This window comes from Emydura macquarii, unplaced genomic scaffold (assembly GCF_026122565.2).
Source record: "Emydura macquarii macquarii isolate MOO-44397 ecotype Brisbane River unplaced genomic scaffold, CSIRO-AGI_Emac_v2 contig_3470, whole genome shotgun sequence".
Lineage (NCBI taxonomy): Eukaryota > Metazoa > Chordata > Testudines > Chelidae > Emydura > Emydura macquarii.
The window spans coordinates 9,852,291-9,877,219 of record NW_027133607.1 but is presented as its reverse complement, the minus strand read 5'-3'; the positions used below and the strand labels follow the sequence as shown (position 1 = coordinate 9,877,219).

At 56.7% G+C, this 24,929-nt stretch overlaps 1 protein-coding gene across 1 annotated transcript; it reads left to right on the top strand.

Moving 5' to 3' along the window:
- The first annotated feature begins 12,301 nt into the window (after positions 1–12,301).
- LOC137144565 (interferon-induced protein with tetratricopeptide repeats 5-like) lies at positions 12,302–19,994 on the top strand. Its single transcript, XM_067534967.1, has 2 exons — positions 12,302–12,729; positions 18,064–19,994. Exons 1-2 carry the CDS (start codon positions 12,725–12,727, stop codon positions 19,400–19,402), a joined length of 1,344 nt encoding a protein of 447 aa, XP_067391068.1. The 5' UTR covers positions 12,302–12,724; the 3' UTR covers positions 19,403–19,994.
- Positions 19,995–24,929: the final 4,935 nt, after the last annotated feature.

The following is a 24,929-nucleotide window of genomic DNA, read 5'->3' as shown; positions in this document are numbered from 1 at the left end:
GCAAGTGGGGCGCCAGGAGCTGATCCATTAGGTGCTGGAAGGTCGCGGGGGCTCCGTGCAGGCCGAACGGCATACGGACAAAGTGATACAGACCACTGAGGGGTGGCAAAGGCCGTCTTCTCCCGGGATCGAGCCTCCAGGGGAATCTGCCAGTACCCCTTCGTGAGGTCCAGCGTGGAAAAATACCGGGCCTCCCCAAGCCGATCTAGCAGTTCCTCAATTCGGGGCATGGGGTAGGCATCAAATTTTGATATGGCGTTGACCCTCCGGAAATCTATACAGAAGCGGCGTGATCCATCGGGTTTGGGTACCAGCACGATCGGGCTTCGCCAGTCGCTCGTTGATGGTTTGATCACGCCTAGGCGGAGCATAGTTTGGACCTCTTCCTCTACCGCTGCTTGTAAGTGGCGGGGTGGGGAGCGGGCGCCTGTTCGTACTACCTCCCCCGGTGGGGTGTCGATCACATGGCAGACCCGGGTGGTTTGCCCAGGGGCCGTAGTAAAGGTGGTGGCGAACGTGTCCACCAGATGCCAGGCTTGCCGCTGCTGGGCGTCCGTCAAGTCCTCGCTGAGTTGGGGCACTCCTCCTTCCTCGGGGTCGGGGACCTCTGGGCCCAGCTCGGGGTCTGGGGGGTAGGGGTTGATTAATAGCCCCTCCCGCTCTTTCCAGGGTTTTAGTAGGTTGACATGGTAGATCTGTCTCTTCCTTCTCCGGTCAGGCTGTCGGATTTCGTAATTTACTGGCCCCATGGGACGTAGGACCTCGTACGGTCCCTGCCATTTCCCCAGGAGTTTAGACTCGCTCGAGGGCAGTAACACCAATACCCGGTCGCCGGGTTTGAAGGAACGGGCCCTGGCGCCCTGGTTGTAGGTCCAGGCCTGGGTTTGTTGGGCGGTCCATAAGCAGTCCTGAGCTAGGGTCCCTGCCCGACGCAGGCGGTCTTGGAGTTCCAGGACATATTGTAGCACCCCCTTGGAGGGGGATGACGTCTGTTCCCACAGTTCCCTCATTAGGTCGAGGATCCCCCGGGGTTGCCGTCCATACAGCAACTCGAAGGGTGAAAACTGGGTAGAGGCCTGGGGAACCTCTCGGATGGCCAGGAGCAAGGGGGGGACTAACTGATCCCATCGCTGCAGTTCCTCTGGAGGGAATTTCCGGAGCATGTGTTTAAGCGTCCGGTTAAAGCGCTCAACGAGGCCGTCGGTTTGCGGGTGGTATACCGAGGTCCGGAGCTGCTTAATTCCAAGGATGGCACAAACCTCCCTCATTAACCGGGAGGTAAAGTTTGTGCCCTGGTCCGTCAACAGTTCTCGGGGCAGGCCGACCCGGGCGAACACCTTCACTAGTTCGCTCGCCACGGTGCGAGCAGTGGCGTTCTTCAGGGGGATGGCCTCGGGGAAGCGCGTAGCGTAGTCGACCATGACGAGGATGTACCGAAACCCAGCCGTACTCCTCTCCAGCGGTCCCACTAAGTCGATGGCCACTCGGTCAAATGGGTTCCCAACTACCGGGAGAGGCACAAGGGGGGCACGTGGAACACCCGCCGGGGCTACTTGTTGGCATTCTGGGCAGGAGGCGCAATAATCCCGGACTTCCCGGTACACCCCCGGCTAATAGAATCGGGAAAGCACTCGGGCGAGTGTCTTGTCTGCACCGAGGTGTCCGGCGGCCGGGATATCATGGGCCAGTCTCATGACTGCCCTCCGGTGCGGCTGGGGAACCACGAGTTGGGCGTGGGCCTCTTGCGTCTGGGGGTCTCGCTCCAGGCGGTAGAGCCGGTCTCTTTTGAGTTCAAAACACGGCCACTGTGTAGCCCGTTGGGGGTCTACCACCACCCCATCCACGGCGGCTAGCTGCTCATACGCCCGGCTGAGCGTAGGGTCCTCTCGCTGGTCCCAGCAGAAATCGGTCATGGCCTCATTGGGGTTTTCGGGGGCATCACCCTCCGTCGGCCTAGTCCCAGCATCCGGCTCCTCCACTCCCATGGGTGGGTCAGGTGGGGTTTCCCGGGGTTCCTCGCCCTCCGGTGGGTCCTCGTCCTCTGGCGGGTCCCCTCGTGCTTCGTCCCCTGGATTCCCCTGGTTGGTGTCAGGTTGATCTTCGGTTCGTTGAAGCATTCCCGCAAGGTGGGGCCAGTCCCGGCCGAGGATCACCGGGTACGGGAGCCGGGGGGCCAGGCCCACTGTCAGCACTCGGGTCTCTGACCCAATAGTCAGGGGGACCGCCAAGGTCGGGTAAAACTTGAGGTCCCCATGAATACAACGGAGGCCTACCTGTCCTAAGGTCCTCCCGTCCTCCGGGACAAGACCCCGCAGGATTAGGGTCTGGCCACACCCGGAGTCTACCAGGGCCTCATACTGCCTTCCCGCGAGTCCCACAGGGGTGGTCACGGCGGGGCCAGATCGGCTCCGGGCTCGCCCCTCACCGGCGTAAACGGTGCCGTAGGTGCACGACCGGGCGGGACACTGCCTTCGGAGGTGTCCCAGCTGGCCGCAATCAAAGCATGGCCCCAGGGTTCCCGGTCGCGGTCGGGGACTACCCTGTCCAGCGGGTTCTCGGGGCCCCATTTCTTTGGTGGGCCCGTAGGTGGGTCTGGTCGGGGCCCGATCCGAGCTCCCTGGGGGTCGGGCAGCGTGGTTCTGTGTCTGGGGGGAAGGCCCCGCTGGTCCGCTTTGTCCACCGGAGGCCTGGGCCGGCCCGATGGGTCTCTCAGCCGCCAGGAAGTCCTCCATCAGGCGGACGGCTTCGGCCAAGGTAGTAGGGTGGTGCCGCAGCACCTAGGTTCTCCCTTGGGCTGGCAGTATCTGGATGAACTGTTCCAGTATGACCTGCTCCGCCACGGCTGCCGCCGTGTTTTGATCTGGCTGGAGCCAGCGCCAACCGGTGTCCCAGAGCTCTTGGTCTACAGCCCGCGGGCGGGCCCCAGGAGGGTACACCTTCTCCCTAAAGCGGCGGCGGAACGTCTCAGAACAAATGTCTAGCACGTCTAGGATTGCAGCCTTCACGGCGGGGTAATCCCAGGCTTCCTCGTCTCCCAAGGCCCGATAGGCTGCCTGGGGAGCCCCCGTCAAGTAGGGGGCGAGGAGAGTCACCCACAGAGTCGGGTCCCAGCCGGCAGCGGTGGCGACGCGCTCAAAAGTCACAAGATAGGCCTCAGGGTCGTCGGCCGGTCCTAACTTTGTCAGGCTCGGTTGGGGCCCAGCTGCAGGCCGGTTTCGGCCCTGGGCTTCCTCCAGGCCTGGGTTTGCGGGTCCGGTACGGCCTCCCAGCTGCTGCAGAAACTGTCGCTGCAATTCCTGCTGCTGGGCCCCCAGGTCCCGGATGAGCTGTTGTTGTAGCGTGCCCAGCGTCTGCAAGAGTTGCTGCTGCTGTTGTAGCTGGGCCGCCTGTTGCTGTTGTTGGGCCTCAGCCCACCATTTAATTAACTTCTCCACTTCCATGGTCACGGGTTGTTAGAGGCCAACGCTCGCAGGGTCCCTATGCGTCAGGGTACGGTTGCCTGCATTCTCCACCACGTGTAGGCATGTTGGCTCCGAGGGAGGCCACAGCGGCTTCCTACAAACAGGGAATAGCTCGCGCTTGGCGAGTGAATAGTCCTAATAGTCCACCCTTGGGCAGGGTGAGCAGCAGTTACCCGCCCAGGCCCTCAGTCAGGGCGAGCGAGCACAGAGTCAGTTGCTCCAACCCCTAGGCAGGAGTGAGCAGCAGTAAATCGCTCCGGCCCTCAGGCAGGGCGAGCGAACAGGAGTCCAGTGCTCCAACCCCTAGGCAGGAGTGAGCAGCAGCTAATCGCTCAGGCGGGGTCAGGAGAGCAATTCTCCTGGGGTGGCTAGGGACAAGGGGAAGGGGAGGGGGACGCAGGCCCACCCGTCTCCACTGCGTCCCAGCCCAGGGCCCTAGCAGCGGCAGAAGCGGCTGCCACTGTGCCGGCGGGGCTCCCGCCGCAACACACCGGTTATAAGGCGGTTTCAGCCACAGGCCGTGGCTGTCCCTGGGCTACTTCCTCCCCACTGACCCTGGTACCTGTCTCCTCCGTGTCCCAAGGATAGTCCACCTTTGTTAGCGCTGCTAGTCCTTCCTCGTCGACCGGGGGTAAGGCAGGAAACTCCTCTTCAGGGAGCAGCTCCTCCAGGTCGTTGTACGTTGGTGCAAGCGGCTCAGCCTCGGGCAGCTCCTCCAAGTCCTGCCCCGCTGCGGGGAGGGGCTCGGCGGCCGGCAGTTCCTCCAAATCCGGTCCGGCCTCCAGGGGTGCCCGCCACTCGGGCGGCTCTGGGGTCTCGGTCCAGCTCCTTGAGGCCCCTATCCAATCCCCGGGCCCAGGTGGGGCCGGGGTTTGTCGGCGGCGGTTAGGCTCTGGCCTAGGCCTCTGCTGGCGGGGCAGCACGTCTGCCTCTGGCAGCAATCTGGGCCCTACTGAGCTCAGGGGCCAGGCTTTTATCCTTCCCCTTCCTGTTGGGGCTCCGCCCCGCGGCTGCCAATTGGCCTGGCCGGGTGGTCCTATCACGGCCCAGGTCCCTTGTTGCCGGGCAGACTCTGGGGCAGGGTGTGAGTTGGGCCAATCAGGGCTCTCGTGCCCTTCCTCAGGCTCTGTCTCCGAGGGAGGCCACAGCGGCTTCCTACAATGGTTATGAGGCTTCGCCATGTAATCTTCCCAAATATGTGTCTCATGGCTTGAGGCAGATCTAGGCAAAACTCTACAGAGCTGGAGAGCCATTCACACCTTAATAAAACTTGTACAGAACAACCCAGCGCAGCATTCCAGGAACGAAAGACCAGCCTAGACATCCACAAGCGAATCCACAAAGAACCACAGTGTCTCAGGACATGGAGAAAACCATGCATGGATACTGTTTGTCACCTGTCCCTGAAAGTGGGTGGCAGGGGGGGTTTTGAAGCCCCAGGGGGAGTAAAAGAGCATGGTAAAAACATGGACCCTGTGGCTGTGAGTTCTCTCTCTTCCACTCCCATCTACAAACAACATCAAGGAACTGAAGCAAGGGTCTGGTTGGAGGCAGACCAGCCAGCCTGTGGTGAGAATCATCTAAGACTGGAAGGTTGCTGAAAGTGTTAAGCTCGCTTTAGAATGCAGTTTGCCTTTTATTTACTTTGGGTCAAATCTGACCTGCTTTCCTCTGACTTATAATCACTTAAAACCTTTCTGTACTCAATACAGGTGTTTGTTTGTTTTCTCTGAAGCGGTGCATCTGGTTCTGGGCGTGTAGAGACTCCATTTGAAGTAACAAGCGGGTGCATATCAATTTCTTTGATAAATTGACGAACCAATGAGCTTGCAGAGCACAGTGGGCAGCACTGAACATTGTAAGACGGCAGTTCCTAGGGCTGCATCTGGGATTGGGGGTGGTGGCTGGGGTCATACCATTGCATGATCCCATGAGTGGCTGGCTAGAGGCACTCATTCACTGAGTTAGGAGCACCTTTGCTTGCTGTAGTCTGTGCGTGGGCTGACCCGGGAGTGGGGGTTCATACAGCAGAGCAAGTGCAAGATGGGCTCCAGGAGTGAGGGATTGGAGTGACACAGCATTACACCAGTCCAGATTGCAGAGGGGAATGTCACAGCATCTAAACCAGGGGGGCACTTTTGAAAATCGCACCCGGCCTGGATAAATCTGGAGGAGGGTTGTGGGACAGGAGAAGAACTGGGAGAGCAGGTACAGAGAGCTCACATTTTGCTAATTGCCCTTCCTCAATCATTTCACTCTGCTCCTTACTGCTAACTGCCCCAGGCAGGGGGCAGGGACGGGCTGCCAGCTGTGCCCCACAGCCACCATGCGGCCGGGCTGCCCTCTGCCCTGCAGAGGTACCTGGAAGGGAACGAGAGAGAGCTCCTCTGCACCATGGGCGCCATCCTCTGCCCCCAACTACAGCCCCTACGTTCAGTGGGCACAGGAGCTGTTCCCACCCTGGTAACACAAACTAACCCAAGGTGGTGGGGAAGGGCCAGCTGGAGGCAGGGACCCGGCCATCCTGGTCCCTGCACCGGGCTGTGCAGCTGGGTGGGTGAGTAGCAGGGAGCTCACTGTAGTAGTGTGAGGTGTGGGGTGTGACCCTGTCTGTGTGCAGGAGAGCGCAGGGTGGGAATGTATATGTACAAGTGTGTGCCTGTGTGCTCACACACACGTAAGTACTCCTACATTGCCCATGGAGCTGCAGATGACAATTCAGGCAGAGTCAAAGCTAAAGTTTACTTGTGGAATTGAAAGTTAAGTTTCAGTTTCATTTCCTCCAGCTCATTCTCCTTGCTACTGAAATTCAGGTCTCCCTCCAAACAAGTGACATCACCCAGCTAGCAACCCAGGCTGCCTATAAAGGGCGGCGTTGTCCTAGCAGACCCAGTCCATTCCGGCCCCAGACAGAACACAGGCCTCACCCAGAAGCGGACATCGCTACAACTTGGGAAGGAAAATAGTGCAGGGAAAGGAGCCTTCACCTCCCTGGCTGGGCTGAGGACAGATCATCACAATGAGGTACGAGCACTCGGGTCGCTGGGCGGTGTGTGCATTTCAAGGACTACATTCAGACAGGCTTTGAACTGTGCTCTCTGCTCATTTCCTGAGCTGTATATCTCCAGCTTTTCACTCTCTGGGGCTGGGAGCAGGGGGAGGTGGGGGCTAATCTTGTGTAATTTTGCATCCTGTTGAATCTCCAGGCTGGTGACCCACTGGGCTAACGCGGAAGCTGTTTACATCTTCATCCTGCATGCTCAGCTTGCTGTGTCTCTCTGGGTGGCACCCACCCTTTGCCGGCTGTCACTCCTGACTTCCCTCTTAGCATCCAAGGAGCTGGGGAGAGGGAGAGCTCCTCCCCCGCCCTACTTCCCTCTTTTCTTTTTAAACCTAAACTTGGTCTATGACAAGAATAGGAACTGGCCTTTAACTATTGCCTCCACCCCTCCCTGCTGCTCTGCACGAGCCTGACTGGCTGGGGCGGTGATGGGGGAAGGCTGGGCCAGTCAAACACTCACCGCTAACTCTGATCCCTGCTGGGAGAGTCTGAGAAAATGGGCAGCCGGGGGCAGGACGGGAAGTTCGGATAGAAAACAGAGCAGCAGCAGGAGCCCCGAGCGACAGCACAGAGGCGGCTGCTGGGAGCAGAACCACCTGCTTTCTTGCAAACATTCAGCCTGGAGCAGAGAGCACGTAACCCACCCACCACCCTGAGCTTCCGCGGTGCCAGCACCAGAGCAGAGCCCACGGATAGCGTGGAGTGAGCCAAGGTGGGGAGGAGGTTGCAGAGAGTGGGGAGAGTCTGTGTGTCTAACAAGGCGTGGGGGGGTGTGGTTCTATTTTCCACATGTGGCTTGTTCCAGATTTAGCTCTGCTCAGGGTTACCACATTTCAGGTTCCAAAGAAGAGGACACTTGGGGTGAGGACCTGGAGGGGAGCTGGGAAGTTGGAGGGGGGAACAGTGGGGGGAGCTGCATGGGGTACCAGTAGCAGGGTGCGCCGTGGAGCAGGGAGGCAGTGTCTCTCCCTGTCACAGTGGCAGGGGGCTGGCACAAGGCCGGGACGCAGACACAGCTGTCAGTCAGCACCTCCTAGGGTGACCCTATGTCCCGATTTTATAGGGACAGTCCCAAAGTTCGGGGCTTTGTCTTATATAGGTGCTGCTTGCTGCGGAGTCCGGGGCGGGGGGGCGGGGGGGGTGAGATCTGGCAGCTGTGGTTGGCAGGGGAAGGGACCAATCAGGGGAATGGACCAATCCAGGCTCTTTCTGAGCTGCATCTTCTCTGCGCAGCACAAACCCGGCAGTGCCTGGTTTTTCAAAATCCGGCCGGCCACAGCAAGGACGCTCAAGAACGAGGCTGCGTCCAGGGAAATCCGGACAGATGATACCCCTCACTCGCACCCAGACGTGCTGCCCCACCGGCAGAGGCCTAGGCCGGAGCAGAGCTGCTGACCAACCCTGGCCCCACCCGGACCTGGAGAGTGGGTAGGGACTTCCCGGAGCTGGACCAGGCAACCCAGCCAGAGAGACTGGGCTGAGGTACCTGGACCCCGGGACTGGACCGAGTCACCGGAGCCCCAGGACTGGGAAGAGGCACCGGAGCAACCAGGTGGAGGATACCCCCTGAGGCTGGACAGGACCTGAAGGAGCTGCTGGCTGCCGAGCCCCCTGAGTTGGGAATGGACCTGGAGGAGCTGCCGGAAGCCAAGCCCCTCCCCGCGCCAAACGACCTAGAGGAGCTGCCCCTCGAAGAGGAGCTCCCCACATTGCTGCCTGTGGAGAAGGAGGGACTGATGGGCCAGCCCCAGACGGAATACCCCCGCGATACCGAGGAGACAGGTCCTGGGGCCAGCGGGGAGGAAGTAGCCCAGAGGCAGCCGTAGCTTGTGGCTGAGTCTGAGGCCTAGTCAGTGTGTTGCGGCAGGAGCCCTGCTGACATAGCGGCAACTGCTTTTGCCACTGCTAGGGCCCTGGGCTGGGACGTAGTGGAGACGGGTGAGCCTGTGTCACCTTCCCCTCCTCCCTTCCCTAGCCACCCCGAGGAGAGCCTCCTGCTCCCTACAGCTCCAGGGAGCGAACCCACTGCTGACTTGCTCGCTCGCCCTGCCTGAGGCCAGAGCGCTGAACTGCTCGCTCGCCCTGCCTAAGGGTTAGAGCAATCGACTACTTGCTTGCCAAAAGGGAACCGTTTCCCCTTGAGTAGGAAGGCGTTGTGGTCTCCCCTGGAGACAGAGCCCGGCGGACGACCCCAGCAACCGGGCCCACGAGGACAACCCGGTGACACCATCCCACAGCATGTCTGAGGTGCGGCTCCTGGAGCTCGATATCAGTGATTTCAGCCCTAGTGACTCCTTCACAGCTTCTCTTCCCTGAGCCGAAGCTGTTCTGCCTTGAACCCACGCAGACAGACCTGCTCAGCCGCTGTCTGGGCCGCACTGAGCAGCCCACACAGACACCCCCTCCCCGCCCTCGCTGGTCACTGGGATTTGGCACCCCTACCCCTGCTTACCAAGTGCACTTCAGGGGAGGGTGACCGCCTCCATCTGGGCAGGCTACACACACTTCTGCTGCCCTGTCCTCACACAATCAGGAGACCTGACCGGCCTGTCGTCACCCTGCGTTGCACTCGAGGGATTTGTCACCCAGCGCCAGGCAGCAGTGCTCACGTTGGCCCTGCAGCGCTGTCTGATGGGGACGCAGGCCGAGGAGAAGCGCGCCTGTAAATACCGGCTGTTCCTGGAGTCTGTCCCCCACAGCTCATCACCAGACGTCCAGGGAGAGCTCAGTCACAGACAGCTCACATAACAGAGGGGAGCTCGCAACGGGAAGCACATGGGGGGTTAACAGGCTCTGTGGGCAGTGCGGCTCCCTCCCACCAGATGGGCATCCAGTGACTCCACCCCACAGGGAGCCTGAGCAGAGACCAGGCAGGAGATGGGGAGATGCAGCCCTGCCCCTGCCCCTCCAAGCATTCCCTGCAACACTCTGCGGGGTGCCACAGAGCCACGGTTAGCCCCAGCACGGCAGTGTGTGTGTGTCGGGGGGAGGTGTGATCACAGGGCGCATGCGTGTGAGTCGTGCGAGCATTCGCAGCAGCTGAGAGGGGGTGGCCACAGGGGGAGGGTGGGCGATGTCTCTCTTGCTGCCTCCCTCCCTCTACTGGATGCCTGCCAGCTCTTCTGGCAAGAGATCAGGAAGCTGAAGCTCAGAGAAATGAAACCTAGCGGGAGCATGAAGAAACAGAAGGAAATGAGCGGTGGTCCCATGGCCCCTGACAGCTGGTCTCACCCTTGGGCGAATGCAGCCAGCCAGCAAGGTCTCAGGCTGTTTTGAGAGTCTGGGATGATCAGGGCCAGGGAGCACAGGTGACAGGAGGGTATTTGTGCCTTTAAAGAGCCCTTTGTGCATCTCCAGTAAGACTCTCTCAGCGGGAGTTAGTCAGGGCCCATTAACCCTCGCTAGCCCGGCCTCAGGTACCGACAGCCCAGCAAAAAGAAACAGCAGCTTTGCATCCCCTTTAAATAAATTGCCCCAGGTATGGCCCTGGGGTGCTGGCTGTTCCCCCTGTCACCCCTCAATGGTGGGAGACACCTTCACAGATGGAGGGCACAGAACTCAGGCAAACAGTTCCCTGAGTTGTTGAAATCAGCTTTGTTAAGTCTATTGTCTTTATTCTGCTGCTTTCCCTCCTTCTTTGTCTTAGGGTCATGAACCCTTTATCACTCTGTGCTCGCTTTCCAAGTCACCTTCCACCTTCAGATTGACAGTCAGCCCCTCCCTATTAGTCAGCAGCAAATTTAAAATAGACACCATGACACCGTTAAATCCTCCACCTTCTGAAACAAACCAAAATGTGTATTTAGAAAGAAAAACGTATCAAAACAAGACTCCCCTCCCTATGGAGAGAGAAGAAACCAAACACATGACAGATATTAGTCACGGTGGTTAATGCATGACTGAAAAGGAGTCAGATACTATGACAGAGGGTAAGAACCTATATAGGACAGAATAGAAGGGACCCCACACTGTCTTCACAGAGCAATGAGCAAGGCAGGGAGTCTGCGCAGGCAACACGTGATCAAAGAGTGCACCACCATGACTAGGTAAAAGGGCAGTGAAGAGGATGCAGAGAGAAACTTGCTATTATTTCTTCACTTGAAAGGGTTTAATTTTTATATGGAGGAAGCATTTCAAAAGTGCCGAAGTGATTGAGGAGCATAAATCACACTGGCAGCCAGTGGGGGGTTGGGCGTCTGTGACACACGACACTCCCATGTTCACCCTTATAATGTCATTGGGTGCTGTTTAATGCAAAGTATGTCATGTCCGAGGTTTCTGGAATGCTGGTGATGCGCTGAACATCACGGTCCTAGTAGTATGTTTGCTGCAATGTCATGTGCATGCTTATGAGGCTTCGCTATGTAATCTTCCCAAATATGTGTCTCATGGCTTGAGGCAGATCTAGGCAAAACTCTACAGAGCTGGAGAACCATTCACACCTTAATAAGACTTGTACAGAACAACCCAGCGCAGCATTCCAGGAACGAAAGACCAGCCTAGACATCCACAAGCGAATCCACAAAGAACCACAGTGTCTCAGGACATGGAGAAAACCATGCATGGATACTGTTTGTCACCTGTCCCTGAAAGTGGGTGGCAGGGGGGGTTTTGAAGCCCCAGGGGGCGTAAAAGAGCATGGTAAAAACATGGACCCTGTGGCTGTGAGTTCTCTCTCTTCCACTCCCATCTACAAACAACATCGAGCAACTGAAGCAAGGGTCTGGTTGGAGGCAGACCAGCCAGCCTGTGGTGAGAATCATCTAAGACTGGAAGGTTGCTGAAAGTGTTAAGCTCGCTTTAGAATGCAGTTTGCCTCTTATTTACTTTGGGTCAAATCTGACCTGCTTTCCTCTGACTTATAATCACTTAAAACGTTTCTGTACTCAATACAGGTGTTTGTTTGTTTTCTCTGAAGCGGTGCATCTGGTTCTGGGCATGTAGAGACTCCATTTGAAGTAACAACGCGGGTGCATGTCAATTTCTTTGATAAATTGATGAACCAATCAACTTGCAGAGCACAGTGGGCAGCACTGAACATTGTAAGACGGCAGTTCCTAGGGCTGCATCTGGGATTGGGGTGGTGGCTGGGGTCATATCATTGCATGACCCCATGAGTGGCTGGCTAGAGGCACTCATTCACTGAGTTAGGAGCACCTTTGCTTGCTGTAGGCTGTGCGTGGGCTGACCCAGGAGTGGGGGTTCACACAGCAGAGCAAGTGCAAGATGGGCTCCAGGAGTGAGGGATTGGAGTGACACAGCATTACACCAGTCCAGATTGCAGAGGGGAATGTCACAGCATCTAAACCAGGGGGGCACTTTTGAAAATCGCACCCGGCCTGGATAAAACTGGGGGAGGGTTGTGGGACGGAGGAGGAGAACTGGGACAGCAGGTACAGAGTACTCACATTTTGCTAATTGCCCTTCCTCAATCATTTCACTCTGCTCCTTACTGCTAACTGCCCCAGGCAGGGGGCAGGGACGGGCTGCCAGCTGTGCCCCACAGCCACCATGCGGCCGGGCTGCCCTCTGCCCTGTAGAGGTACCTGGAAGGGAAGGAGGGAGAGCACCTCTGCACCATGGGCGCCATCCCCTGCCCACAACTACAGCCCCTACGTTCAGTGGGCACAGGAGCTGTTCCCACCCTGGTAACACAAACCGCCCCAAGGTGGTGGGGAAGGGACAACTGGAGGCAGGGACCCGGCCATCCTGGTCCCTGCACCGGGCTGTGCAGCTGTGTGGGTGCGTAGCAGGGAGCGCACTGTGGTAGTGTGAGGTGTGGGGTGTGACCCTGTCTGTGCAGGAGAGCGCAGGGTGGGAATGTATATGTACAAGTGTGTGCCTGTGTGCTCACACACACGTAAGTACTCCTACATTGCCCATGGAGCTGCAGATGACAATTCAGGCAGAGTCAAAGCTAAAGTTTACTTGTGGAATTGAAAGTTAAGTTTCAGTTTCATTTCCTGCAGCTCATTCCCCTTGCTACTGAAATTCAGGTCTCCCTCCAAACAAGTGACATCACCTAGCTAGCAACCCAGGCTGCCTATAAAAGGCAGCGTTGTCCTAGCAGACCCAGTCCATTCCGGCCCCAGACAGAACACGGGCTTCGCCCAGAAGCGGACATCGCTACAACTTGGGAAGGAAAACAGTGCAGGGAAAGGAGCCTTCACCTCCCTGGCTGGGCTGAGGACAGATCATCGCAATGAGGTACGAGCGCTCGGGTCGCTGGGCGGTGTGTGCATTTCAAGGACTACATTCAGACAGGCTTTGAACTGTGCTCTCTGCTCATTTCCTGAGCTGTATATCTCCAGCTTTTCACTCTCTGGCGCTGGGAGCAGAGGGAGGCGGGGGCTAATCTCATGTAATTTTGCATCCTGTTGACTCTCCAGGCTGGTGACCCACTGGGCTAACGCAGAAGCTGTTTACATCTTCATCCTGCATGCTCAGCTTGCTGTGTCTGTCTGGGTGCCCCCCGCCCTTTGTCGGCTGTCACTCCTGACTTCCCTCTTAGCATCCAAGTAGCCGGGGAGAGGGAGAGCTCCTCCCCCGCCCTACTTCCCTCTTTTCTTTTTAAACCTAAACTTGGTCTATGACAAGAATAGTAACTGGCCTTTAACTATTGCCTCCACCCCTCCCTGCTGCTCTGCACGAGCCTGACTGGCTGGGGCAGTGATGGGGAAGGCCGGGCCAGTCAAACACTCACCGCTAACTCTGATCCCTGCTGGGGGAGTCTGAGAAAATGGGCAGCCGGGGGCAGGACGGGAAGTTCGGATAGAAAACAGAGCAGCAGCAGGAGCTCCGATCGACAGCACAGAGGCGGCTGCTGAGAGCAGAACCAGCTGCTTTCTTGTGAACATTCAGCCTGGAGCAGAGAGCACGTAACCCACCCACCACCCTGAGCTCCCGCTGCCAGCACCAGAGCAGAGCCCACGGACAGCGTGGAGTGAGCCAAGGTGGGGAGGAGGTTGCAGAGAGTGGGGAGGGTCTGTGTGTCTAACAAGGCGTGCGGGGGGGTTGTGGTTCTATTTTCCACTTGGGGCTTGTTGCAGATTTAGCTCTGCTCAGGGTTACCACATTTCAGGTTCCAAAGAAGAGGACACTTGGGGTGGGGACCTGGAGGGGAGCTGGGAAGTTGGAGGGGGGAATAGTGGGGGGGGGCTGGACGAGGTACCTGTAGCAGGGGTGCGCCGTGGAGCAGGGAGGCAGTGTCTCTCCCTGTCACGGTGGCAGGGGGCTGGCACAAGCCATGGACGCAGTGACAGCTGTCAGTCAGCACCTCCTAGGGTGACCCGATGTCCCGATTTTATAGGGACAGTCCCAAAGTTCGGGGCTTTGTCTTATATAGGTGCTGCTTGCTGCGGAGTCCGGGGCGGGGGGGCGGGGGGGTGAGATCTGGCAGCTGTGGTTTGCAGGGGAAGGGACCAATCAGGGGAATGGACCAATCCAGGCTCTTTCTGAGCTGCATCTTCTCTGCGCAGCACAAACCCGGCAGTGCCTGGTTTTTCAAAATCCGGCCGGCCAGAGCAAAGACGCTCAAGAACGAGGCTGCGTCCAGGGAAATCCAGACAGATGATAACCCTCACTCGCACCCTGGTAGGAGGGCGGGTTGGTGTCGTGCCGAGGCACGTGGCTGGGACACCTCCTCCAACCAGGGCAACTCCCCACCTGACGAACGGTGGGAATGACACTTGGCATTTCCATAGCAACTTCTGTCGGGTCCGCAGGTCCATAACTGCACACATGGAGCCTTGTCATCCCCTCCCCCAGTCAACTGGGACTTGGGACAGCTCGCAGTGAGAGGGAGAACTGGGACTTCAGTGCTATAGATCAGCGACTTTAGGTCACTTTCAGAGACCCCCCACATACATGAGGTTTGACTGTTCCTGTTTGGCCCAGGTGTACGCACAGTGGAATTGATGGTGTAAAGCAGCCTGGGCTGTTAGCTTGTTTAGTTTTTTTGAGGGGGCGTGAGAGGGGAGAAAACACATCGTGCCGATAAAATGCTACAAAACCCACCCTCAAATATTTCTGAAAGTTTTCCATTCAATTGTGACCCATCCAGAACGCAGACTGGTCTGGGATAAAGGTTTAATCAGCGTGAATGGGACACGGTTTCATTAACCACAAGCAACAAAGGTATGCAGGCCTTGCCAAAGGAGGGATGACCGCCCTGTGCCTTGTGGTAAAATCACCATGTTTTAGACAAGCTGCCCAGTCTAGCCTCTCCATGGACAGCCCGGCAAAACCACACAATAATAGTCTATAATTTACTGCAGCCTTGATGCCTGTTGGAAGGCCGTTTTCTCCGGCCCGGTCGCTGCAGCCCTTCCTCGGGTCCTCGTTCCAGGGGAGGCCACAGCGCCTTCCTAAAGGGGGAACAGTTCACTCTCTCTTGTGGGTCTTGGCCCAGCCCTCAGGCAGGGCGGGCGAGCAAGCAGTTAATGGCTCTGCCTTTAGGCAGGGCGAGCAAGCAAATAGTTAATTGCTCCGGTCCTTAGACAGGGCGGGCAGGCAGTGGTCCCGCCCTTTGGCGCAGTAGCGGGGAGGAGGCTCTCCCCAGGGGTGGCTAGGGAAGGAGGGAGGGGGCGCAGGCCCACCCGTCTCCACTGCGTCCCAGCCCAGGGCCCTAGTAGTGGCAAAGATGTTGCCACTGAGTCAGCGGGGCTCCTGCTGCAACACACCGACTGGGTTGCCCCAGACTCAGTCACTGTCTACGGCTGTCCCTGGGCTACTTCCTCCCCGCATCCCCGTGTACCTGACTCCTCAGGGTCGCTGGGGCACTCCGTCCAGGGTAGGCCCGCCAGTCCCTCCTCGTCCACCGGTGGCAACGCGGGGAGCTCCTCGGCGAGGGGCAGCTCCTCTAGGTCACAGGGGTCAGGGGAGAGCGCGGCCTCAGGCAGCTCATCCAAGTCCTGCCTCGACTCTGGGGGCTCGGCGGCCAGCAGCTCCTCCAGGTCCCGTCCGGCCTCAAGGGGTATCGTCCACCCGGATTTCTCAGGGGGCTCAGCCCAGTCCCGGAGTTCAGGAATCTTGGCCCAGTCTCTCTGGCTGGGTTGCCTGGTCCAGCTACGAGAAGGCCCTACCCAGTCCCCAAGCCCGGGTTGGTCCGGGGATGGTTGGAGTCTCAGCTCTGGCCTACGCCTCAGCCGGCAGGGCAGCGTGGCTGCCTCCGGCGGCGGTCTTTTTCCAGACTGAGCTCTGGAGCCTGTCTCTTATACTGCCCCTTTCTTGAGAGGCTCCACCCTGCTGCGGCTGATTGGGCAGCTCGTTCGGTCCTATCCCTGCCCGGCCCTTGTGTTGCCGGGCAAACTGGCCTGCCGGCCCTATCACAGCCCGGCTGTTTGGGTGCCGGACAGACTGGTCCATTGGGTCTCCTCCTGTCCAGCCCGGTCGCTGCGGCCCTTCCTCGGGTCCTTGCTCCAGAGGAGGCCACAGCGCCTTCCTACAATGCCCATCTTCATTCTTTATGCAACTTGTATATAATTGTATAGACTCTGTGTCTCCAGATTCTATGGAGCATGTCCCTGTAGTAGATGTTGCTATCCAAACAACTAAAGCTGTTTAAAAATTGCATGTGCTCATGTAATTAACAGATTTTATTGTAATACTTCTGCACAAAGGGCAGAGTTAAGGTTACAGGTGAAGCCTTCACTTTTGCATTTTCTTTATGCTACCTTAATTCTCAAATTTTTGGATGGATTGAAATAGTTATAGTTTTCCTTTCCCTCGCTGTCCTGTACGGTTGGATTCATGGTAGCTAGGGCACCTGGCTATACAAGTTATGGGAGATGGAAAACAGTGCCGAGAACATGTTTGAAAACTCTACATTGTTTCTGAAACAGTTTTCCTTTCACATAGAAAACACACGCTAGGCGGTATAAAGTTTAAGTTGACCTTCCTTTGGGATGTGATGTATGAGTCACGGCTTTGTCGCCAAAAACAACACAACATCCAATTGCTGCTGAGAAAACCTTTGTCCCTCACCACACGCAACCTCCTACTTTCTGTTTGCCTAACAGTTCACTTCTAAATTGCTTTAAGGGCTCCAAAGTCAGGATTTTAAGGAAGGTGAAACCTAGACTTGCTTTCAAAAAATTGACAAGATAATTTTTAACTTTTTGTTTTAAGAAAACCAACGTACATTTTCCACCAAAAATGTTGAAATTTGAACACGATTTTTTGAGCAGATTAAAATCTCAACCAGCTCTAGGACTGGGCCATAAACAGTGGAGGGAAAAGAATAGATGAATATTTTAATCCAATTTCTTTGGCAGATCGTTTCATCCCTATTTAAATGGTTTGTTGAAACAAGGCAATTCAGAACATTGACAGCAGCTCCAGTGACTAGTACGGCAGCTCGCAAGGGTCAGGTGATGGGAGAGGCAGCAGGGGGTGGAGAGGTAGTGGGGGGAGGGGTCTAGGAGTCCTTGATTGCCTCAATTAAGATTTGGGAGAGAGAATGTTTATATTCTGCCCTTCCTCAAAATCCCCCCCTGACTTTTCTCTCCTGCCCACTGCCTGGAGTGGGCCCCGTTCCCATTGATACTCAGGGTATGTCCGCACTGCAGTCGCAGGTGTGTCTCTAGTGCAGACAGGCACACCCGGGCCAGCTTTAATTTAGCTCGTGGGACTACAATGAGACGTGAACCTGCAGTGACACAGCTCCTGATGGGGGCTAAAAACGCTGTGTTGTTACTGCTGTTGAGGCTGTGCTAGCTAGGTGAAAGCTAGTGCGGGTACGCCAGCCCACGCTGCGATCACACCTCTCACTGCAGGGTAGACACACCCTGAGGCCATTTCACAGCACGCTGGCAGAGTGAAGGGACCTTCACATTACACCCACTGTACGCTGCCAGAGGGCCGTGAACGAGCCTCAGTGTAAATGAGAGTCAGGCCCTTCAGATCGCATTGGATAAATGACCCCACTGCAGTCAGTGCGAGATTCACAGTGTTTTTGTGTGGGAATTCCCTTTGTTTTGGGGCCTCTGTTTTGTGACTTCGTTCACGATGTATATTTTGGTTTCGATTAACGTACAGCAAACATTGCAGTCGACAGCTAACTTCGGCCTAGCGGTGAACTGCACAAAGTAACCACTGCTAAACGCTCCATTCAGCAGCTCTAGTGCTGCAGCGGCATTCAAACAGGGACACACATTCTGAACAGACATTATACATTGTTCCCCCCCCCCCCCATGAGAAATTCTCCTGGCTGACCGACACTACTCCAGGGTGGCGCTTTCTGTGACATGACAAATACCACAGACTGCATGGGCTGCACTGGGTCATCTGGTTCTGCAGTGTTGCTGCAGGAAATAGAAAGAGGATTTCACAAAGGTTAATTTCAACCCATTCATAAGGGTCCCAGGCCTCGCAGAATGAGGAATCGACCCTGAAATCCAGGCTTAGTTCTTTGTTTCCACTTAGCAATTTGACTTTACCCAGAAAGAGACCGTGCCACTCTGTAATCACTGCCCAGGATTTTAGTGTGTAGTGGACATTCATTCAGCCCAGATGGTGTCTCATTTTCTCCTCTCTTTGCAGCACCCTGCACCTGAAGGAGAAGCTGCAGGCCCTCCAGTGCCACTTCACCTGGGACTTTGAAATCAGAGACAAGGTAGATGCATCTCACATCCTGCAAACTCTGGCCGTGAGGATTGAACACACGCACTACCAGAACCAGCCCACGTTCCTCGCCATGCAGGCTTATCTCTGCCACCTGCAAGGACAATATGAAGAAGCTCTGCAAAGCCTCAGAGAAGCCGAAGAGATTCTGCAAAGAGATCACCCAGATAATTTCTCCCGGCAGGTGCTGGTCATTTACGGAAACTACGCCTGGATCTATTATCACCTGACACATTATGATTTGGTCGAGCTTTACCTGGACAAGGTTAGCAAGATCTGCAGCGCCCTGAACAGCCGCTCTCCATATGCAGCTCTGCTCCCTGAGATACATGCACAGAAAGGCTGGTCTCTCCTGGCAGCAGGCTTCCGAAATGGCACAGAAGCCACGAAGTGTTTCCAAATGGCATTAAGAGAAGATGAAGCTAATGGGGAATTTCTTGCTGGGCTGGCAATTGCGGTCTTTGCATCATGGACTCACTCATACAATTCTGTATATTGGGAAGCAGCCAAAAAGAAGTTGGGCACCATTATCCATGAACAGCAGCAGAACTATGAAGCGAAGGTCTATTTAGCCAAGATCCTTAAGACATCGGATAGACAGCAAGCGGAAACTCTCTTAGAAGATGTTGTTCAGAACAGCCTGAACCCTGAGGTCCTGAGAAATGCAGCCATGTTCTTTTTACCAAAATTCCTAGAAAAATCAATTGCTATTCTACAGCGAGCAATATCACTGAACCCCAGATATCATCTCCTTCACTATGACCTTGGTGTCTGCTACAAGAAACAATTGGAGGAGGCCAAATCAGGCAGAGGAGAAATATTGGCAGCAGCTATTGAGGCCTTCAAAAAGGCTTTGCAGAAAGATCCAGTCTCTGTGTTTTCAAAGCTGGCTTTAGCTGAAGTGTACGGAGAAAATACACCTGACTATCAAGAAGAGATTTATCTCAATCTCATGAGTGAAATGCCCAGCCTCAGCAAGAAGTGTCAGCAGGCTGTCTACCGTCACATGGGGGATTTCCTCTTCTACAAGCAGAAGTCAGTGCAGGAGGCAGCTCAGATCTACAAAGCCGGTTTTGCCATTCCAGACAACTACCCGGAGAGACAACAACTGAAAAACAGGTTGGAAAAGGTGGCAGCAGCATTCCAGCAGAGCTCCCAAACCACCGAGGCTGAGGCCATACATGACTTCATTCGAGAGAATCGTAGTCCATCATACAGGATGAAATCCACTGGCCGCAACAATAGAGCAGAAAACTGAAGATGCCAAGAAAATGGGGGATCCTTTCCCTTCCCTGGACACACCAAGGCCTCCTTCTGAAATGAGTCACAGTCCCCACCTGTGTAACAATGACATTCGTGTTGCAAGTGATTCTGGGTCCCCTGAATTGTTCAGACCACAGGCACATGCCGCTGCTGCTTCTTCTAACTGTTATTAACTCTGCACTGGTGTTGTGCCTAGGAGCCCAGACATGGACCAGGACCCCCCTGTGACTGCCCCAAAGCGTCTACAGTCTCAGACAGGAGATAACAGGAGGAACCCAACAGACAGACGGGGAAGCACAAGGAGACAATACTGGTCAGTGAAATGGACAGGGGTCCCAGCACAGCAGCTACCCGGCCATTGTCAGGTGTCTGTGAGCATCACCAGAAATAATTTTGAACTTTCTTCTAACAGCGTTGAGTTTCTGTGCGTGCACAGGTGCGTGCCTACAGAGTGTCTGTATATTTATTCCCATCTCTGCTTTCAGCACCTCGCCCTGACAGTGACTCACATTTACACGGCACCTTTATCCCCAGCTTCTCTTGGATCTGATACGTTTTTACTTCACTTACAATAAAAGTAACTGAGAAAACAGAAATAAATCGGTCACTCTGGGTTGGCCCGGTGCGTCTCCTGCCCTTAGACTGCAGCGGGGTGAGCAGCACTCACAGACCCCCCTGGCACGTCTAGGTCACAGCAAAGCACCGTGTCAGGCGCTCACAGAACAGGAGCCAGGCTGGAGTTTCAGACGCTTGCTTGGGGGAAATGGGTGTCCAGATTTGCCAAATAGCTCAGTGCCCAGCAGCTCCCATTGTTCTCAGCTGGGGTCAGAGAGCCCTGCATTGTTCTCGGGGGGAGGGGGGATGGAATCCTCTATTGCTCTCAGTGAGGGTGGGGAAGATTCTCCACCGTTCTCAATGGAAGCCGCTAGCGCTTTGGAAAAGCAGCCATAGACGCTGAGGCAGCTCAGGGGAATCTCTGGGGCCTGCTGGGCACTCAAGGCCTTGCCATAAAGGGCCCTAAGCTCCCAGGTGGGGCAGGGGGACGATGGGGTTTACCCAGATGCCTGCCCTCAAGGACCTGTCTTCCACTCTCCCCTGCGGCAGAGTCCTCGCAACCCCAGCAAGGCTGGGCCCCCTATTGCTGGGGGACTCGTGGGGGTCACTTAGGTCAGGGGTCAGGGTGTCCCCACGCCGGGGCGCTCTCTCCAATCCCAGCCACTTCCCTGACCCAGGGACACGACATTAACTTTAAACCAGAGACGATTTATTAAGCAGGGAAAGCTGGAAAAGGCTAAAGGGACAAGGGGCCCCTCCCTATGGGCCCACGGGCACCACACACAGCGTCTCTGGGGTGTGAGGGACGGTCACAGTCTGTTCCTTTCCCGTCCCAGGCCCTGGCTGCGCTGCGGCGATACCGCGGGTCAGACACCTGCTCGGACGATGCCCACAGCCCCTCAGGCCGTAGGTGGCAGGGCCCTTCTCTCCAGCATCGCCCTCCCAGGGGTTCACGTCAATTTCTGGGTGGCTGGTCCTGCCCTCTGCACCTGGAGATCTTTCCAAAGGTGTCCACGAAGCCATCCGCCTGCTCAGACGTGCAACCTCCCAAAGTTACCGAGACGTGTCAATCAACCGCCCAGACAAGCCAACCCCGGGGCAGAGGCAGGAGTTACAGAGCGAGGTCACGACAGGAAATGTTGTCTCACAAGGCGTTTGAAGCAGTTAGTCCGATAGCTCCGTTTCCCCAGGCCCACCAGTCTAAAATAGATCCAGACTTCCTGTTTGCACTGACGTCTGCCCCAGCATGTTCACAGCGCGAGAGAGAACACATAAAGCCAGGCTCGCTTCACATGCTCACCGTCCGACCCTGCCTCTCCCGGTTTGCCTGGTTCCTGCAAAGGCCTGAAAACGGCTAACAGCAGCGAGCAGGATAATTGGTAACCATCCCACTCACTGGCTTGGACCCCTGGCTGGCTGCTCAAATGCCCCTGTACATCAGCTCCCGGCGGCTCCAGTTCCAGCCCCCCAGCTCTGCCTCCTGCCCAGCTCCACCTGCTCTTCTCCCCTTAGCGCATGGAGGATGGGCCCTGGGCTCTTGACTCCCTCGTTGACCTGGCCGCCCTGTCAATCCATCTGACTTGGAGCACTGGCCTCTCCCCATCGTCCCTGGGCACCATCTGTCCCAGGCTCCTGATTTCTCTTCAGCCCTTCCCCTTGCTCTTCAATGCGGAAGGGACCAGCCAAAAAAGAGCCCACTCAGTTTGAGTGGGGGGCCAGCAGCCCCCTTGCCATAAAGGGCCCTAAGTTCCCAGGTGGGGCTGGTGGCACCAGGGCAGGCCGGGTGTGAGGGAGAGGGGCTGGGATGGAGGGGGGGGAGTTCCCGTGTCAGGAGGGTGCTGGAGGGGACGGGGCGTACAGCCGTGGGCAGGTGGCGGGTTAGGGGGCGTTTGGGCAGGAAGGCTCTTTCTGGTGGGGGATGCTGCGCACACAGAGCTGGTGCCCTGCTGCCAGCCGCCATCCTTGGCGCCAGGACACACGGGCAGTCAGCAGGACCTGCCCCGGGGCTGTCACATGCAGACATGGGAGGTGACAGCCCAACCGGAGGCAAAACCAGCTGGGTTTTCTGACTGAGGCCCTGGCCGCAGACTCCGCTTGGCCCGGGCGTGATTTTTGACAACGCCTCGTTTAACCAAGAACCTCCCAGCAGGAACGGATTGCGCCTGCGTCTCAGTCACACCACAGCGGCTTCAGAGCCGACGCCAACATAAATGACACCTTCTAAAGGCCTCCGCGCCGCTGGAGCATTGTCCGGGAGACGTACCTGAGAATTGGACCTTTTGACTCTTTAACACGCTGTCCGGCTGCAGCTCAGGGCGCGTCGACCCACAGCCAGAGTGCTGCTGTCGCTCCGCTGACACGACGCCCCCGGGGTGGCTGCGGGGTCCCCGCCCAGGTCGAGGTCTCCTGTGCTGGACACTCACCAGGCTGCTGTGTTTGGATCCCATCACTGGATCCCAGCCTGGATCTCTAACATCCCTTGGTTCTGGACAGGCCTCAGCACTGCCTGCTTCTTTGACCTCTCGGCTCACTCCCTGGTCCTAGACTCTGGATCTGGCTCCCCTTCTTGGAATTGGGGCCTCATGGCTCAGGACCCCCTACGTCAGACTGTACCAGGCCTTCGTGGCCTCTGGCTGGGGTTCCACTCTACATCCAGCCAGTCCCAGGAAAAGAGCAGCAAAGGTGGGGCCGCCAGGGCCGCCTAGAGAGGCCTCACAGAAGCAGTCAATCAGCGCCCCACAGGCTCAGCTAAAAGGAGCTGCGGGGGCTGGCGGGGCAGTTCCTGGCTGGGAGCAGAGGGGCAGGGCAGGGCAGGGCAGGACATGGTGCAGCCCGGCGTGGCGCAGCGCAGCGCAGCAGGGGATGGGTGGGGCAGAGCAGGGCACTTAACACTGGCCAAAGCAGCTCCTCAAGGGACAACCTGAGTTGGGTTCTGGGTGCATTCGCTCAAGCTTGGAGAGAGAGGCCCTGAGAACTTCAACCCTTAGCTCGGGGGGACGATAACGGGGCCAGGTGGGAAGAGGCCCAGGGAAGTAGCGGCAATGAATTGCCGTGAGTGGTGCGTGGCCGCTGTGTAGAAGGCCCCTGGTTGAAATCCAGGGTAGTGGGTGGGTCCAGGTTCCCCACCGGCAAAGTGGTGCCCCTAAGAAGGGGACGGGGTTCATTTGGAAATCCTAGCGAAAGGCTGAATTTAAAGGGCCCAGAGCTGGGGCTGAAGACGCTGGGGCTGAAGACGCTGGTGAGGGCAGGGTTTTGTTAGACTTTTGTTCCCCTGGCAGGGGTTCATTCTGACTGAGTCACCTGGCCGAAGGGCCGAACCCACTGCAGGCCGCCAGGCGAGGTAGACGACCGACGAAGGTGCAAGGAGCGGGAAAGGCGCTGCAGTACCCCACGCAGCAGCAGGAGGCGCTCCAGAGGCGAGTGCCCTGTGACACTTCCCAGAGTGCCACGCTTGTGGACACCCTGCTCCACGGTTTGTCCCTTCAGGGACACGTGATAGTCGACGCAAACAACACCCGGACTTTGCAGAGGGATTCCTGGGCATTGACTCTGTCTGCTACCCCTTCATGGAAATGGAGCCCCTCCAGTCACCTGCCTAAGCCCCCAGAACCAGTGCTCACCTCCATATACCCCAGTAGCTTAAACACTTTAACAGGGGCTTGGGCGGCCAGGCAGCCTAGTGGTGAGATCACCTGGCTCTCAGTCCTCTGCTGGCTGAGTGGTCTCAGCCTTTAAGTCTGAGGGGACGATAAGGGGGTCCTGGGCCCTCCCTCTCCACCGGATCCCAGCCCGAAGCCCTGTGTATGTCAACCCTTGAACGGGAGGGGGTCAGTGTCCTCCCAGCAGGGAGTCAGAATCCACTACCAGTCCAATCAGTTTGGGGCACGGTCCCTCTAGTCCATCTACCTGGCAGCTCGTTTCCTCCAGGATTCCCTCTGAGGTGCGGACAGCACCTGGCTATGGCCGCAGGCTCCCTCGGGCAGGGCAGCCGCAAGCTGGTGAGAATGAGACCTGCAATGTCTCTGGGGTTCACTCCGTCAGTTACCGCCCATGCTGGGGGTTCCCCTGCAGTCTCCCCTGGCTGGGAAACCAGTGCTTACTTCCAGGGGCTGTCCTGGCTGGCAGGCCGGTGCACCGTCCCTTCGAGCAGGGAGACAGCAAATTCATGCCTCTTCGCCAGTCAACCCTGAACTTACCCCGGCTCCCTTCTTTTATCCCCGCTCCAGGCCTGGCACTGGCTGCAGGTATAGCAGGGTGGGGCTAGCTGGGTCCAAAGGCTTTCTTTAACCCCTAACCTGTGCTGGATGGGCAGTTTCTCTGCTTCATCACAACACCCTCTCTCGGAAGACATGCGTCTTCTCGATGACACTTTAATTCTCCCGGGAGGCACATGGTAGTTGGGAAGCACATAAAACAAACAGACACTTTGCACAGAGTCTAGCGCTTTCTTTGCTCTTTGCTTAATCTCATGAGAAATACACGGATCCACACCAGACTAACAAAACCCTACACAGAGGCTTTCAAAGCACATGCATAACACCCTTGGCCTTGCTGATTTGATGTTTCATCACAGCAAGGCAACCTCCCTCCTTGGTGACAAGAAAGCCAAGATACTCAAATGAGATGACAAATTAAATTTGTCCATCATCTACGCTGGGATGGGGTAGAAGTCCATCAACCACTCTCATCAGTGTGGTCTTCTTCCAGTTGACTGGAGGGATGTTGTGGCTTCTGACCTCACCTGCCTCCTTTTCTTTGGGCTAAAAAAAATTAACCAAATGCTGCAGAAAAAAGCACGTGGGTGTGACTGTGGGGAATTTAGTCTGGACATAGCCAGGTCATACACATATTCCAGGTCTGTTATGCATAAGACATGCCTTACCACCCCTGGTGTGCAGCTGGTGACGGCTTCCATCATTGTGGTTGAGATATCTGCAGCCGTGCACCCTGTCTTTGCTGTTGTACTC